The 15,811-nt window shown below is 38.0% G+C and overlaps 1 protein-coding gene across 2 annotated transcripts; it reads right to left on the reverse strand.

Annotated features, from left to right (window-relative positions):
* Positions 1 to 9,295: 9,295 nt before the first annotated feature.
* Positions 9,296 to 15,439, reverse strand: spaca6 (sperm acrosome associated 6). 2 transcript variants are annotated; one of them, XM_003458420.2, is made up of 9 exons: positions 15,163 to 15,439; positions 14,987 to 15,073; positions 14,731 to 14,802; positions 14,481 to 14,504; positions 14,297 to 14,374; positions 13,704 to 13,807; positions 13,283 to 13,439; positions 9,693 to 9,873; positions 9,296 to 9,534 (listed from the first exon to the last, which is right to left on the reverse strand). In XM_003458420.2, the coding sequence occupies exons 1-9, from the start codon at positions 15,374 to 15,376 to the stop codon at positions 9,456 to 9,458; spliced, it is 996 nt and encodes a 331-aa protein (XP_003458468.2). In that variant the 5' UTR covers positions 15,377 to 15,439; the 3' UTR covers positions 9,296 to 9,455. The 2 variants fall into 2 exon arrangements, with proteins under 2 accessions (XP_003458468.2, XP_025767142.1); XM_025911357.1 differs by lacking the exon at positions 9,296 to 9,534 and having other exon boundaries at positions 9,698 to 9,862.
* Positions 15,440 to 15,811: the final 372 nt, after the last annotated feature.

Here is a 15,811-nt window from a genome sequence, read left to right on the forward strand (position 1 = left end):
CTTCCCTTCGCGTCTGTTTTTAATTAACTTGTCCGCCCCCACCCTGTCTCAGCTTCCCTCCCGTCTGTCTGAAATGGGAACCATAAGTCGTGTTTCACCCCCTGGTCTCATTCCATCTGAGCAGCTCACGTTGCTTTAGAGGAAGCTGTCCCACCGACCTTTCTCACCAAACTGCTCTGAAAACCAGCAAGGTGATCATGACTGTGTAACCTCCAACGTGGCTGCTACACTGAAAATGCATAATTCATACAAGGTTTGTATGGTCTGATATAACGTTGATTAATGTTATGTTACATTGTTATAACATGATTACTTTCCTTACAACAGTAAGATGATAAATTGCAATTACCAATATTTTAAACATTAACTTGATGGACTCCAGTTCTTTACCATTCTAGTCTTTCCTGTAATAAAAAGAAGGAAAAAAGAAAGAAAACAAAAAGTAGAAGGGCTGGGAGAATGAACCGTTATTTAGAATATATTCTAAATAACAAAATGAGCTAACAGAGTTGTCCATTCTTATAAGAATGGACAACTCTGTTAGCTCATTTTGTTATTTCTGGCTCACAGTATATGAACAAATTAAACCGAGGGTGTTTCCCCATCTGCAGAGACAGCTTTAATCTGGCAGCATGAGTATGCAGTAAGCATACTCATGAGTATGCAGTAAGCATACTCATGCTGGTGGAGCAACAGTGACATACTGGAAACTACGCAACAACACATAGCTTGAAGCAACATACCATGAAACACCAATCAGTGCCCACAATTGTTCCCCAAATTTTTTCAAGTTACTGGAGCAGTGAGTTTTTTTAAAAAGCCTCTTTTTCATGATGACACAAACAGCGTAATGATTACTCTGAGGTCTTTAGAATCATTTGTCACACTGGATCATCAAAAAAACAAGCGTAATGACTATCAAAATTCTCATGAAGTAAGAAAGCACAGTTATTGCTTCACAGCAAGAAGGTGCCAGGTTTGAATCCACCATCTGGCCTTTCTGTGGAGCACGTTCTCTCGCAGTGTGTTCCAGCTTCTTCCTGTGGCAGCTGGGATAGGCTCCAGCTCCACTGTGAAGGTTTGGGTTCATGGTGCGTCTGGTTAGAGCCAGACATTTCCTTGTGTCAGACAACAGTTAAATTAACCTTTTATTATATAAAGCTGTTGCTACCCCTTTGTTAAAAAAACAGCAAAACAAATGGGTATCAACGGGCAGTTTTAAAAGAAAGAAGAAACAAAAATATAGTTTTAGAAAAGAAAGCAGACACAAATTTTACTGTAATTTTTGTATGTAAAGACTACTTCGTGTATTTTTAACTAGATGAAAAAGATTCTAACTTTCATTGTAAATGCTTAATTTGTTAAGGCGCAGACTGGGATATGCCTTGGTAATTTAGTTTTATAAAGAGAGAGATAGAAGGGGTGCAGTACATTTGGCTTATATGGAAAATATTCCTGGTTCAAGACTGGGATGAGACAAAGTCAGCCTCAGCCTCAAGCCTGGATGAACGGAATAGTTGCTTTAAGACGGCAATGGATCCATCTGGGAAAAATTATTTTCTTTACAGGTAGCTTCATGTAGGAGAGACAACTCTGATGACATAAGCTTCAAAGTCAAAAGAGAAAAGGAAATGAAACAATCAGTAGTAATGACCAGCTACACCTGCAACATCAACTTTTCATCGCTGAGGATAAAAATGGATGCCAAACAATAAGGACCTTGTCTTCACTAGCTTTTTGATTATATACCTTAAGGAAAACACACACACACACACGCACACACACACACACACACACACACACACACACACACAGATACTAAAAAACTCCTTTGTCCCACACGCCATCAAAATGTTTAACTCCTCTCTGGAGGGGAGAGGGAGGGGAAACAGGAGGACAAAGGAGGGGGGAACAACTAAGCTGTAGTGCCTTTTCACTGTGCAATACTTTTTGTTAATATCCAACGGTGCAATAGACTCACAATACTTGAACTGTGCAATTCCCTTGTATTCTTATTCCTATTTATTCTATTTATCCCTTTTGTATAGTCTGCATTTATATATGTCTCTGTATTCATATATGTGTATATATGGTATATTTCTGCTCACATTCTGTCGGTGCTGTGCTATTGGAAACCGAATTTCCCGGAGGAACCCACCCGAGGGATTAATAAAGTTTCATCTAATCTAATTTAATCTATCTACACACACACACACACACACATACACTACTGCTAAAATCAAAGTGAAAAACAAGGACAGGCAACTTTGTGTTAAGTTACCTTCAGATCCCCCCATGTGATGTTTTTGTGTAATGTATGTATGGTCGGAGGGAAAGATGGCGCCGCCATTGCGTGCAATAGGTCGGCAGCCTTAACATGAAATTTCCCATGGTGGGATTAATAAAGGTATATCAAATCAAAGCAAAGCAAATCAAATTTCCTCATTTCTGGTTATGACACTGTTTCAATTCAGTTTTGTTTTAAGGTGTGACATATACACCTTCAACCTTTCTCACTGAGAGGGCTTGCCAGAGCTCTTCCCTTTGGAACCTACCGCTTCTTCTGTAAATGCAGGTGAAGTGTATCACAGCTTGCATTTCAAAAGTACTGTGTAATTACAATATAAGAAGGGAAGATTAGGCTACTGTATTATAAAGCTTGGACCCTAAATAAATGAATATTGCAATGCAAGCAGGAGAGATTATAAAAATCTCTAATACAGTCCCCAATATTGTGTAATTAAAATGTAAAAAGCAGAAAGATTGTCTTTTTCCTTAACTCCGGGGTGCTCATTAAATTAAAATGCTTACACTATCATTTTTTCTCTAAAATGTTTTACGTGCTTGTTCTGTTGTATCTGTCTGTAACCAAAGTTATTGTCCTCATCAAAATTAGTCCATATCTATAAGCGATACGGTGCATAAAAATATGCCTAAGGCAACAAATTGCAACAAGCTAATGGTTAAGTAATTATAGATATTTGCCAAAGGTCAGCTGCAGTAAAAAAAATAATACACTTCAATGTAATAGCTTATTTACTTCTTTACATAGTGATGATAAATTTCAAATAAGATGGCTTTTTTGTTTCTGAGAATTATTATGAGTGCAGTGTAAACATAAATCCTCAAATATTCAAAGTGACAAGTTAACAAAAGGAGTTATACTTTACACTTTATCCACAGAAAATCCATCCATTTTCTCCCATTTTCTCCCCTTGTGACCCATTTCAGGGTCACAAGGAGGCTGGAGCCTATTGTACGCCCTGAACTGGTCACCAGTCTGTCGCAGGGCCACCAAGTTATAAAAGAATTATACAAGAAAAGAAAGATTTATGGTTCTGTCAACAGTGAGATCTGCCTAAGGAGCTTTTACGATAGCTGAAGGAAATTTCAGCCTTAATGATACAGGACTGGCAATGAAGTTAAATGTATGTGACCTTTAGCTGTTAAAGGCCACATAGTGAGTGATAGGAGATGATAGGAGAAGTGAGAAGTGAGTCTAAATGACCCAAACAACCACATGACTCTGACAAAAGATATGATTCACTTTGGGGTCAAAATGAAAAAGATAATCCAGAAAAGGCTAAGCCCATTCAACAGTGAATGCATTTTCTCTCATGATCTGGCATAAGTAACAAAATACAGTACTGTGCAAAAGTCTTGAGTCAAATGAGAAATAGATGCAGTGATTTAATGAAAAATATGTAAACGTGCATATACAGTATGTAAGGCAAAAACAGAGTAGGTACAGCTTTAACAAGCTTGAAAGTCAATATTTGGTGTCACCATCTTTATTCTTCTACAGCCTGAACTCTCATTGGTAGCTTACGTTGTCTTCAGGAATAGTTCTCCAGGCTTCTTACAGGACATTTTAAAGCTCCTCTTTAGATGTTGGCCGGATCACACATTGCTTCATTTATGTTGAGTTTTGATTCTGAGGAGGAAAATCCATGACTGAGTGCGTTGCATTGTATGTTTTTCTATCCAGGTATGTTTTTGCTGTTTTTGCGGTGTGTTAAGAATCACTGGCACACTGAAAAATGAAGCTGATGCCAGTCAGATATTTTCCAGATGGCATTGCATGGTTGTTTTTCAAATACTGTTTATGTTATGTAGATAGATTTTAGGCCAGCCACTTCATTCTACTTGTTTTTTATTTTGTTTCCTCAGACTTTCATATTTGTCCTTTAAGGAACACATTGCACACCTTGTGTGTGTACCATGTGTTTTGTGTTATTTTTGTGTTATTTTTTTTTCATAGAGTAAACCAGAGGAATGGAAACAAATTGTGCTGTGTTGCAACGCACTGCTATTAGTAGAGTGCCTGAACATACAATTTAAAATTGGTTCTTTGCTAAGTTGTCTATTATGTATAGAGACAAAAAGGTTCTTTAAGTTAGGGGCCTTTTTTCTTTTCTTTTTTTTTCTTAGATAGATAAGTGTTAAGTGTTGTAACAAACAAACAAAAAATCCTCTGAAAATGGTGACGTACAAGAACTGGACTAAAACTGAGTAAAGAAATAAAAAAAAAGAAAGACCTTAAAAACATCTGGACAGCTATTGCTAAAGACCCCTTTCAAAATTGCAAAGAAACCTTGCTCCTTGGAACTAAAATATTAAGATTTCAGAGGTGACTAAAGCCTTTTTTTTGCACAGTAATGTAAAAACTTATGTTCTCATTTTGATTGCATCACATGTTGGCATAGCAACATGGCAAGGAAGTGGAAAAAAATACAAGTGATCTGACAGTTAGATGACATGATGAATGTTGAGTCATGTGTGGCTAAATTTAGAATCTCCACAAGAGCTTTATAAGGGTTAGAGATTGCAGGCTGTCTTCATATTGCCTTTCTCCACCAACAGGACACTTTTCATTTCAGGAAAATCCAGACACTCAACAGATTTATTTCTCTTTTGGCCCAATTGTTATAATCTTACAATTAGATTTAATAACATTGCTCTAGCTTTCTCTCAAAAACAATTAACCAAAAAACCAAAACAAAATTTAACAGAATAAAATTAAAAAGTGTGTTATAGAACATTTTAAACAACAACAGGTCTTTTAAATGTCATGTTAAAGTCCTGTTTCTGAAATAAAATCTTTTATCTGAATTTTTAGAGAATAATGATAATGAGTTTCAAATTCATCCTTTTATCCACTATTGGTGAACAAAACAGGAAGTAATTTTTGAAGATCCGTGTTGATCCTGACCTTTGGTCTTTGATTTTGAAAGTTTAGCTTTACTTACAAAGGTAATTCTTAAGTCTGACCCTGTAGGGAGGTGGTGGACTTGACTTGAGACATGGCAGTAAAAGAATCCTGAATTAAAATTTGTGGCTGAATTCTGTAAAGATGGAGCAAAAAGTGTGGCTGTGACTTGTGCATCTACAGAATAATGTCCTAAAATTGAGTAGCATGATCTTTAGTGCAGTGATTCTAATTTGCTGAAGCTGTACAAGCATTAAACAATTTTTATATCAGTGTGATCCAGCCATCAGGGTAACTCCTACTAAATTATGGTAATTAAAGATAAGGTGTCACTAGGTTACGGCACTGTTTGGCTAAACGATCACTGCCAAAAAAAGATTTGGCATTGCTGGAAAGAGATTCAGAAATTGACTCTCAGTGAATCTGTTTAAGGAGCACATGTTAACACAAAAGAGACAAAAATCTCTTCAATGTAAGATCTTATCTTTTTATAGTATAATGAGCCTCTAAAATGTCAGAAAATATTTGCCTTACATGTTAAAAAATCATCTTCCACATTATTTTCCTGTCTCTGAACAAACTCCGTGTAAACACTCTTGGTATCAAAATACCAATACCAATTAGGTATCATCCTTGCCTAATTTATTTATTTATTTTTTTAGCATATAACCCCTTTAAAAATATGCTTTAGTTCACATTTTAATCCAGAAAATCATTAAACAACATATAAACATCACCTGTGCAAAGATCTATGCTTCTGAAGTGAAACAGTGAAAAGTGTCTGCACTTCCAATAAATAAATATTCAGGCGTTATGCAATGTGTCCAAATCTGGCACACATTGCAAACCATATGTGAGTTGAATTTTTTGTGTATGAACAGCAGAAATTATTTAATTTCATTTACATGCCTAGAAATGCTTGTTTTTTTTTTTATATTTTTGAAGAATTACCCATACACTCACATCCAGTGGGCCCATTCTCCCTTGCGTCATAGATGGTTTAAATGGACTCTGGCCCTTTAATCTACAAATGTTTGTGATTTTTGTGTAACATTGAGTACTCACAAATGCATGCTTCAGTTCACTAATAAGTTAAAAACCATGAGGACATATACATCTTATATCATATAAATATCTTTTGTATATCTTTGAACTTGAATATTTATCATTTGCACAGAAATTTAACATTTTTTGGTTTCACAAATCTGATCCTTTTTATGTTCAAAGAGCTTTGAGCACGTAAAAATATCAAAAAAATGGTTAAATGTGCATGCACGGATGACCTGCTGTGGACAAATGTCATGTTTTGCATGCAGGTTTTGAGACTCATCGACAGCAAATAAAAGATAGGTGCAGCCACAGTTTATGAATTCTGACGCATGAAGATGTACAATTTCACCATCTCCATCCTGATGAGTAGAAACCGATGTTACGAGTGAAGGGTGGATCTCCCTGTTAAATTGTGTGCGGAAGTTGGCGGATGAGTAAAAATAAATAAATAAATTCAGTTTTATTTATATAGCAACAAATCACAACAACAACAGAGCGCTTCATTTTTTTCTTTTTTAGACTCCTTTTTTTAATTAAGTAAAGTGAGTGACTGGGACCATAAACCTGTTGAGGTCAAGTCTGGTGGCCATTTTTAAGACTTCTATAGAACAGGAAGCCTTCATATTCACTATACAGTCATCTTTTAGACTATCATTGGACTCCTTTTACATGCTCAGCTATGCAAAAATCCTCAAGAGTGTCAAGAATTGCAAAATTTGGACCTAAGTGGAGACTGCCAAGCAGACAAACAACAAAACGAAAAATGCTGGCCAGTGCTATCCTCAGCTTCTATTAGAGACACCTGTGTTATCAGTTCAAATCTTACATCACATTGTTCTCGAGTTATTTCTCAAGATTTTCAGAAAGCTTACTCTGACCAGATTGCTGAGATTGAAAGTCATCCAAGATTTTAGTAGATCTACCTATGAATTTAAGAGTTATCGCATTCACAAGATTTTTATAAAACCTGACCTTAGACCTTGAGGTCAAAGTCACTTAGATTTGAACTCATCCAAGATTTTTAGTAGCTGTACTGATAGTATTAATTTAAAGCTCCCATGTCATCTCATTCGTGAGATATCGCATTCAGAAACTCAGTGTCCACACACCTAAGAAGAGCTTTATCTTTATTGTCATTATATAAAAAAATACATTTTAATTGGATCAAGGTCACTGGTTATATTGTTGTCATGTGCTTTTATGTCTGTGTGCATAAAACTGAGGGCAGGTGTGGCTTTTTCAAAGAACAAAACAAAGAATGCAGTTACTAAAATAATTACATGCTGTTATTTTTGTTGATAGTTGCTCTTTTATCATCATAGGCTATTGGTGATTTATAACATTTATCCATCATAAGACGTGTCTTCATACTAATCAAAGTACAGTATAGGCTGAATTGGTTACATAATGCTAAATGACGTCAGTTATGTTCCTTCCTTGCTTGCCTGACCTGTCATTTCTTCTTTTGTTTTTTCCTCCACCTCGAGCTCTTTCTCTCCCTTCTGTGTGTGTATTTGTTTGTGTGTGTGTGTGTGTGTGCTGTTCTTGTCTTTGTGCAGCATTGGGACCTTGAAGAAGTTCCTGCTCTTGAGCCACACACCTGCTGATAATCACACACCTGCCTTGATCTTGATCCCATCAAGGCTCACTTCAGTAGAGTGGCTGAGCTTTAGGCAAAGCTGGATCGTTGGGTAACAATAGCCAGTGGAACCCTGTTTCATGCAAAGAAGTGAACTTGTCGTGTTTCTCTGAGTGAAGGAAACTAACCCTATGTCCTCTTTGTGTCCAGGAAACCCGTGGAGTGTTTTGGAGAGAGCACTAAGGCTTTTGCAAATATTTTGGAAGGAACTGTGGAGATTGTGTTTTGGGGGAATCGCTGCACCAGGAGCTGGGACTATCACCACTGGGGAAATCGCATCTTGCTGGAACTGTTTTGCACTTAGTTTTTTCATTGTAAATAAACTCACTGTAACTGTTCACAAAGTCCTGCAACTGGGTCCTGTTCCTCTGCCATTCAGCAAACCTGAAGTACACATTCCTGTGCAAACCATAATCACACACTTTGACATCAAAAGCTTTTGTTTGGGGTTTTCAGCTTTGAGGGTTGGTCCCAGCATATGAGTGACTTTTGTAAAACAATGTTTTGTAACAGAGTTTCTTCATCATATGATATGTGATTCAGCATTTGCGGGTATTGGGGGGGGGTTGTTGTTTTTGTTTTTTGCTGTTTTCTTTTTTGTTGTTGTTGTTTAAGCAACCAAATATTTCTTGGCCCACAAATAATTTAAATATATATATTTAAATATATTTAAACATGTCAAGATTGCCTTCTTCTCGTGGTTTCACTCAGACTGACTGTAGTCAGTAGCTTGTTGCTATGTCTGTCTGGTCACCCCTCTCTGTTTCTGTGTTCTGCTTGTGGATGATGAAACAAAGGATTTTCCTTGTACCCTTTTGACTGCACAACTGTCTGGACAGCACTGAGTCCATCAGCCACTCAGAGTGTAATCATGGTCACAATGTCTACATATGACCTGTTTTACCTCATCACTTTCCCCCCCCCGTTTTCATCCAGTTGTTCATCCACATTGAAACGGCTGAAAACGCTTACATTCCAGTACTGCGCATGTGTGAAACGCGAGACGATTCGACCTGCTTCATTTCTGTCAGCCGTTTATTTACTTTCCGGCTCTTTGAAACGTCGCAGCAAAATGTCGAAGAAAAGCACCGAGTTTTTTAAATGGACTAACAATGAGGTTGAGTTGTTGCTGCGAGTAACACAAAAGTACGAAGTTGCAAAAGCGAGTGGCCTAAGGTCTCATATTTTTAGCTCAGCTGCCTTCTGGAGTAGCCAAAGAATCTAAGCCTAACCCTCAAAGTCAAAGTGCCCTTAAAGTACCTTAAACCTAAGGTCAGTTTAAAGTGGTTCCTGCCTCATGACGAGTGATGAGGACCATATATTTTTTTTCTAACAAGGATACACAAACACACACACACACACACAAATATGAAAGCAAACCCAGCTGCTCTACACTATGTGGTAGTAAAATGTTTACTCGGTACTACTACTAATAAAGAGGTGGATCCTGCCCTCTAGTGGCGGAAGGAGTGACACACATGTTGTCTGGACTATGACGTATCACTCTGCAGACCAGATGAAATGCCTTTGTTGCTTCAGATACATCTTCCAAACACTCTAGAATAAACCTAAATCATCAGCCTGATGTGTTTCTTCAGCATGACTTTGCTCTTGTATGGATGACCAATGCAGAACCCTGAAACAACCAAAGAAAAAAAAAATAAAAGCATGAATACCACATGATCTATGTGCCCTGGAGCATCATGTATTCGTACGACAGGTGTGAATTTCTAAGCGACTTTGCGGTTAAAATCTGTTAAAGCTGATACTGTGCAAATAATAGTTCTGTTTTACCCCAGGGAGAGAAACACCAGCAGCAGTAAAGAGGTTAAACAGGCGGCGAGAAGCGGTAACAATGAGGCGAGGAAGGAGCGGAGAAAGTCACCAGACGCGGAGAAAAACTGCCCTCCTGGGAGCAGAGACAGGTCAAATGTCTCCTGCAGCTCTGTGTGGCCTGCCACAACCTGGGGGGTCACTAAGACAGACAAGAAGGGATGAAGACAGGGAATATAGAAGAGAACCGACCATGAATAAAGTGAAAAATAATGGTTAAGAAAGTCTGCAGTTTTTTGAGAAATTGTATTTGCTTAGTAGGACTTTCCTCATTTATTAAGCACAAATACAAAAAAATAGTGGGTTAAAACTAGAGATAGCACGATACCACTTTTTTATGTCCGATACCGATATCATAAATTTGGATATCTGCCGATATCAATATGAATCCCATATAGTGTGTTTTTTAATCAATAAAACTGTTTTTTAAATATCTTGCTGCTTTTTGTATAAGTTCATACTCAAGTTAAAAAAAAACAAGCACTAAAGCTATTCTGTTATACCTGTATGCAAAAAATACACTGCACCCAAAATATTTCATAGTTCAGCAACACTGATCAATCTAATAAACTTAAACCCTTAAACTCCATCCTTCCTATTCTGGTATTTTAAAGAGTAAGCAACCTAACTAATAGGGTTCTAAAACTCCCAGCAAAAAAAAAAAATTAAAAAAATAGAGAACCACCCCCCACCCTCCACCTCGTGATGCTTAATCGATGTAATCAACTTTAATTTGATGCAGTGTGAAAAAAAATGCACAGAAATCAATTATTTTTCAAGAATAATTAAATAGATTCAACATCTTTCTTCAACAGAATTGCAGACTGCACAGATGGTACCTTCCCAAAGGAAAAAGTACTATAGCTTACTAGGGTATATTAGACTTAACAGTTACTATATACAGTAATGGACTTCTATACATTTTACATCAGATTAAAACTTTGGGTGTAAGATTCGGATAATTATTCATTAAAAGCTAGACATTTTAAATGAGAATAAGAAAGAAAAGTATGTCTTTGTGCCCCCCTTTTCCCTGTTCATGCCCTATCGGCCCCCCTGGCTAAATTTTGCTAGATCCGCCCCTGCACCTGGTGTAGAAAGTAATATTAAATAAATTCTAACAACAGCTTATCAAGCTTAAACGTGCTGCTGTTGTTCAGCCGCTGGTTTCCTCTGTCTGGCGCGAAGTGGGCAATAAACAAACAAGAGAGACGGACTAGCAACAGAAAAGCCGATCAGCTGATCATTGATCAGTTTCATGATTGAAGTAGCAGCAGCAGAGGGAGGGGGAGAGAATGACAGGCAGTCACTCCATATATCGGTTGTTAAGCTTAACGTGAAAACGCTTTATAAACATTCAGAGATGAACTTACACACTTGCTTTACTTCTCTCTGGGATAACTTCCTCGGAGATGAACTGCCGGATTGCTAGCGAGGCTACACACAGCCGCTCTATCACTTGACGCATACTGCTCCGACCCGAGTTACGCCATGTCGCAAGTTTTTTGAGGTGCTTTTTTGATATTTAATGGATCGGATTACATTTTTTATTTCCCTTCATATCCGATCCAGTAATTTACTTCAGTATCGACCGATACCGATACGTAATATCGGATCGGTCCATCTCTAGTTAAAACCCACCAATTCAACAGTTGTAGAATTTAAGAAAAAATGTGCCAACCCAGAAAACTAAAATAATTATTCAAATAATGTAATGTTCAGGAGGTGAGACGCACATGTGCTTTTAATATTATACCCATATACATAATTACACATGCTAAGCTGTGTAAAAATGCATAATCATGAATGCTAATAGATACATTCATATAGTCAAACAGTTATTTTTATTCTTTCCTCCTGTCTAGAATCCCCTTTAATTCCACTTTTCGGTAAAACACAATCTGTACACAGGGAATTGTCTGCACAGGGCTCATTTACATTTTGATATATTCTTCCACATTTCTTTAAATGTGTTAACAACTTTGTTGCCAAAGGCATACACCCAGCAGGTCTGATGTATTTTCCTGTAGGAAGAATTTGGCTAGAAAAAGCAAGGATATAGTCAAACTGGATGTGCTTTAGATTAGTTAGTATTTAATGTTAGTTATTAGTGCTTTAGATGGGCTAGCCTTTAGATTAGTTAATATGTTCCTCTTTTGTTTTCATGCATATCACTCCCTCTTGACTCCAAACAGCCAGTGCTTGCTTTGCCAGCCAATAGCTGTATTAAGATACCTGCAGCAGCACGTCCTCTCAGCAACACACTTTCCAAATATATTTTATTTGCAAGGTCACTCAGTGGTAGTGGAATAGTGTTTAGAAACCTTGGGTTCATCATAATTATAATTTTATTTTACTGGATGTGAACATGTTTGGAAGTGCACCTGAGCAGTAGACTCAGAAATAACGAGCTTTTCAGCAGCTCAACAGTCCAGTCTCTTTTTATTCCCCTTTTCTTCAGTGGATTAGTGTGCTGTATCTACATTGCAGACTGGTTAGACAAACTGAAGAAAAATCAAACTAAGAAAATATTTTTTTTCGAGAAAACAAAACAACTAGTGTTTCCAACTTCAATATTATAATCCAAAACTAAATCAAACTTCTAAGGAACAATTCTGCAACAGGCTAAACCCATTTTCAGTGGGACCTTAGAGCCCTCTGACCTGCTCAGCATCACAGCCTGACACGCAACAATCCCTGAGAGAAACTCCTGCCTATATAGTTAATAACTTCTCTCACCCCAGGAAATAATACTTAAATACCAATAAATATTAAACTTATATTAAACTTATAGTAGTGCACAGTGTCTCAGTCAAACACGATGGTAAAAGTTAAGAGTAAAAAAATAAAAGTAGATATATTTACTTATCATCTATTTATTTCTTAAACTTCAGACTAAAGTCCCCCTCCTTCATACCACACTTCTAGGAAGGTGACCATAAAAAGCAGTCCCAAAGTGCCAGGACATGCACAGCACAATGGAAGTATAAACACTGTATGTTTGGAGGTCACAGGCCTCCTTGTGACACACAGTAGCCAGCTTATTTAGAAAGGTGCGTTGCTAATTTACAGTGATTTTCCAGAGGATGTTAATTTTGGATAGAGAAGGCTTTCAATTAAATGCACTTACTGGAGACTTTAGAGACTTTCTAGCCAACTACTTAGAGTGTCTCTGAGTGCAATCAAGTGGTGAGCAAGACAAACAGGAGCCAGCACTCACGTCTCTGGAAATTTATGGGAGAAGATTTGACTGGCAATGGCAAATTTAGAAAAGAATGTGAAAGTTCAATGTACCCTCAAAAACATTTCTAAGCTGTTCTTTCTCATTTAAACAAGTAAAAAAACATTGTAAATAACATAATATCTTTAAAATAGTTTCATTACATGTCAAAGTTAGGACCTATTTACTTATTTCAGTTTAGTGTTTAAACCTTTCTCTGGTACAAAGTATTGTTGCTTTAAATGTGAAGAAGATGCCTTTTTCCTGGTACAATGACTCTCCCATTGATCAGTAAAATTTCCAAAGATCCTTCTAAAATCAGATATTTTACCTGAGATATAGTAGTATACTCTGATAAGGGAGAGCTGGCCCGAGTACACCTCACACTGGTAGGTGCCCTGATGCTGCAAAGTCACTGAGGGGATGGAGTAGAGCCTGTCAGCGCCCACAGTCACTTCTTTAAACTGATCCAATTGCTGCGTTTCAACCTGAAGGATTAAAATCTTCTCAGTTTTTTTCTGCTTCACACAAACAAACTTCCTTCAATTGCATAAAGTGTTAATAATAGTCTGTAGGGCAGAGCTAACTCTCTTCCAGCTCCAGCCTCATATTTGAAAGGCGTGAAATCATGTTGCTCATTTCGTCTAACTCTAACTTTAGTAAGCTAGTGTGTGTATTTTGCAAAAATGTTGAACTGTTACTTCTAACAGTATGGCAGTGACCCAGAATGATTCACCATATGCTGAGCGTACCTCCTCTGCGAACCTCCAGATCACTTCAATATCAGTTGGCAAGGCAAATGGCACGTCGCACCACATTCGAATCCCGCTGTTTTCCATAACTTTAATTTCTTCCACTGAAATAAACATACAGCCACCCACATGCACACAGGCAAATGCACACACTCAGATAACATTCGCACAGGGGCAGCTCCTGCAGCCTGAGCTCTCCTTAATGATAATACTTAAGCCCAGTCTCAGAGGAGTCGAGTAAAAGTGATGATATTCTAAAGAGTGGCGGTGCTGTAAAGGCTTGATACGAATACCATGTGTGTGGGAGTCAACTGTCACCTTACATAAAGAAACCAAGGACTTAAAGAGTACCTCGGGGGCTCTGTGCAAAAGATATAATGTGTGGAAATAAAACCTTTCCTCTGTCTCTCTTTCAAATCCTCACTTTTTGCTAAGAGCATTTCAAGGATCAAGAGTGGATGCTTATGGAGGTGAAAATAGAGCTATTTAAGGATATGTCACATCTGGATTAATACATATTTTCTTAGTTGGAAATTGTGACATAACAGAATCAGTAATGTGTTAGAGGGTATAATACGGATATCAGTGCTCACCTGGGCAGTCGAGAGGAAATTCACAGGAGTCGTACTGGCAGGTAACACAGTTGTACACTGCACCTGCACTCTGAAAACCTGATGGGTGAATGAAACCGATACTGATGACAATATTATTTTGTTTCTAAAAGCAATGATTGTTATGTTGTAGAGTCAAAAAAAATACAATAAAATCAAGACAAACCACATGGGGGGATACATCCGGAGACTGTGAAGAGAATAAAAAACTTTGATTAATAAATATTACTGATACAGCATCCAGGAGTGAAAGCCAGTTAAAGCAAACCACCTTCTGGATCCTTCATGGTATTTGAAAGGCTCTAAAAATGTAACTGGCATCTTAGAGAGAGTACAGAGATCACAGTGAGCTGTGATGACCTAATATAAGTTATTATGGACAGAAAGATGGAGGAAAAGGGAAGTCCGTGGCTCACCTCTAGGCAGTTTGGAGGCAGCTGAGATGAAATTGTCTGCTGCTGTCTGCAACCTTTGCTCGTACACAGTGTCTGATAGATGGAGGGGAGGAGGAGGAGGAAGACAGAAATATTTGGCTCAGTGCATACTGGGGAATTGTGTGGCTAGGGGGCATCGTTTTTTGTTTTTTCTAACTTCTCCCTTTTCCTGACCTCACTTAGCAAATGTATTACTCTTTTATCGATGCAGCTATACAGTCTACAGGTGTTTAGCTACCGTTATTCAGCTTTTGGTCAAACTCTTCCACCAGCGGGAGGATCTCTGCACCCAGAATTTCCTTCAGTTGGATGTCATAGCCTTTACCTAAAAAATAAAGAAATCACATATCACGCAGATTTTTACATGCTGTCACAAACTGTTCCAAAATCTGCAAAAAAGAAAGTCTTTCGCACCCACTCTACCAGCTTCAATCACGGTCTCATTATTGTTGAATATGCGGTCCAGCTTCTCGAAGCAGGCGTCAACGTTTCTCACATTGTACTCGGTCAAAACGTGACCCCAGCACAGACGGAGACTGTCTTCCACATTCACAAAACACTGATAGCAGCTTTGAGACAGGCACAACAGCAGGCTCACACACACAAGCCTCAAAGTAGATGTGTACATCTTTCAATGTGAGCTTTAAAAACTAAACTGATGTTTCTCTGTAGGTGTTTTGATTCGAATCCTGGTCTCATAGTGACTAAAAATGTGGAAATTCTAAGGTTTTTGTTTTCTTTTTTCTTTAGGGCTTGATGAATTAGAGCCCTGTATTTGTGTGCACATCCCACACGGGGATAAAAGTAAAGTCTTGAAAGTGTATCACGCTCATCTTTTCTCGACACAACAGGAGAGCATCACAGACTCCTCTCTGTATTTCCCACCATTCTATTGTCTCCAGTCCCCATTTCCTGCTGCCTCAATGCACCAGTTTTACTGCAGAGCACAGAGATGGAGCGAGCCAAGGAGGGAGGTGGCAGCAGCGAGAGGGAGAGGGGCAGATGAAGATGGAGTTAAATGCTTGTGTACGTGTAGGGGATGGAGTGGGAAGGGTGCCGACGT

The sequence above is a fragment of the Oreochromis niloticus genome, linkage group LG11 (assembly GCF_001858045.2).
Source record: "Oreochromis niloticus isolate F11D_XX linkage group LG11, O_niloticus_UMD_NMBU, whole genome shotgun sequence".
NCBI lineage: Eukaryota > Metazoa > Chordata > Actinopteri > Cichliformes > Cichlidae > Oreochromis > Oreochromis niloticus.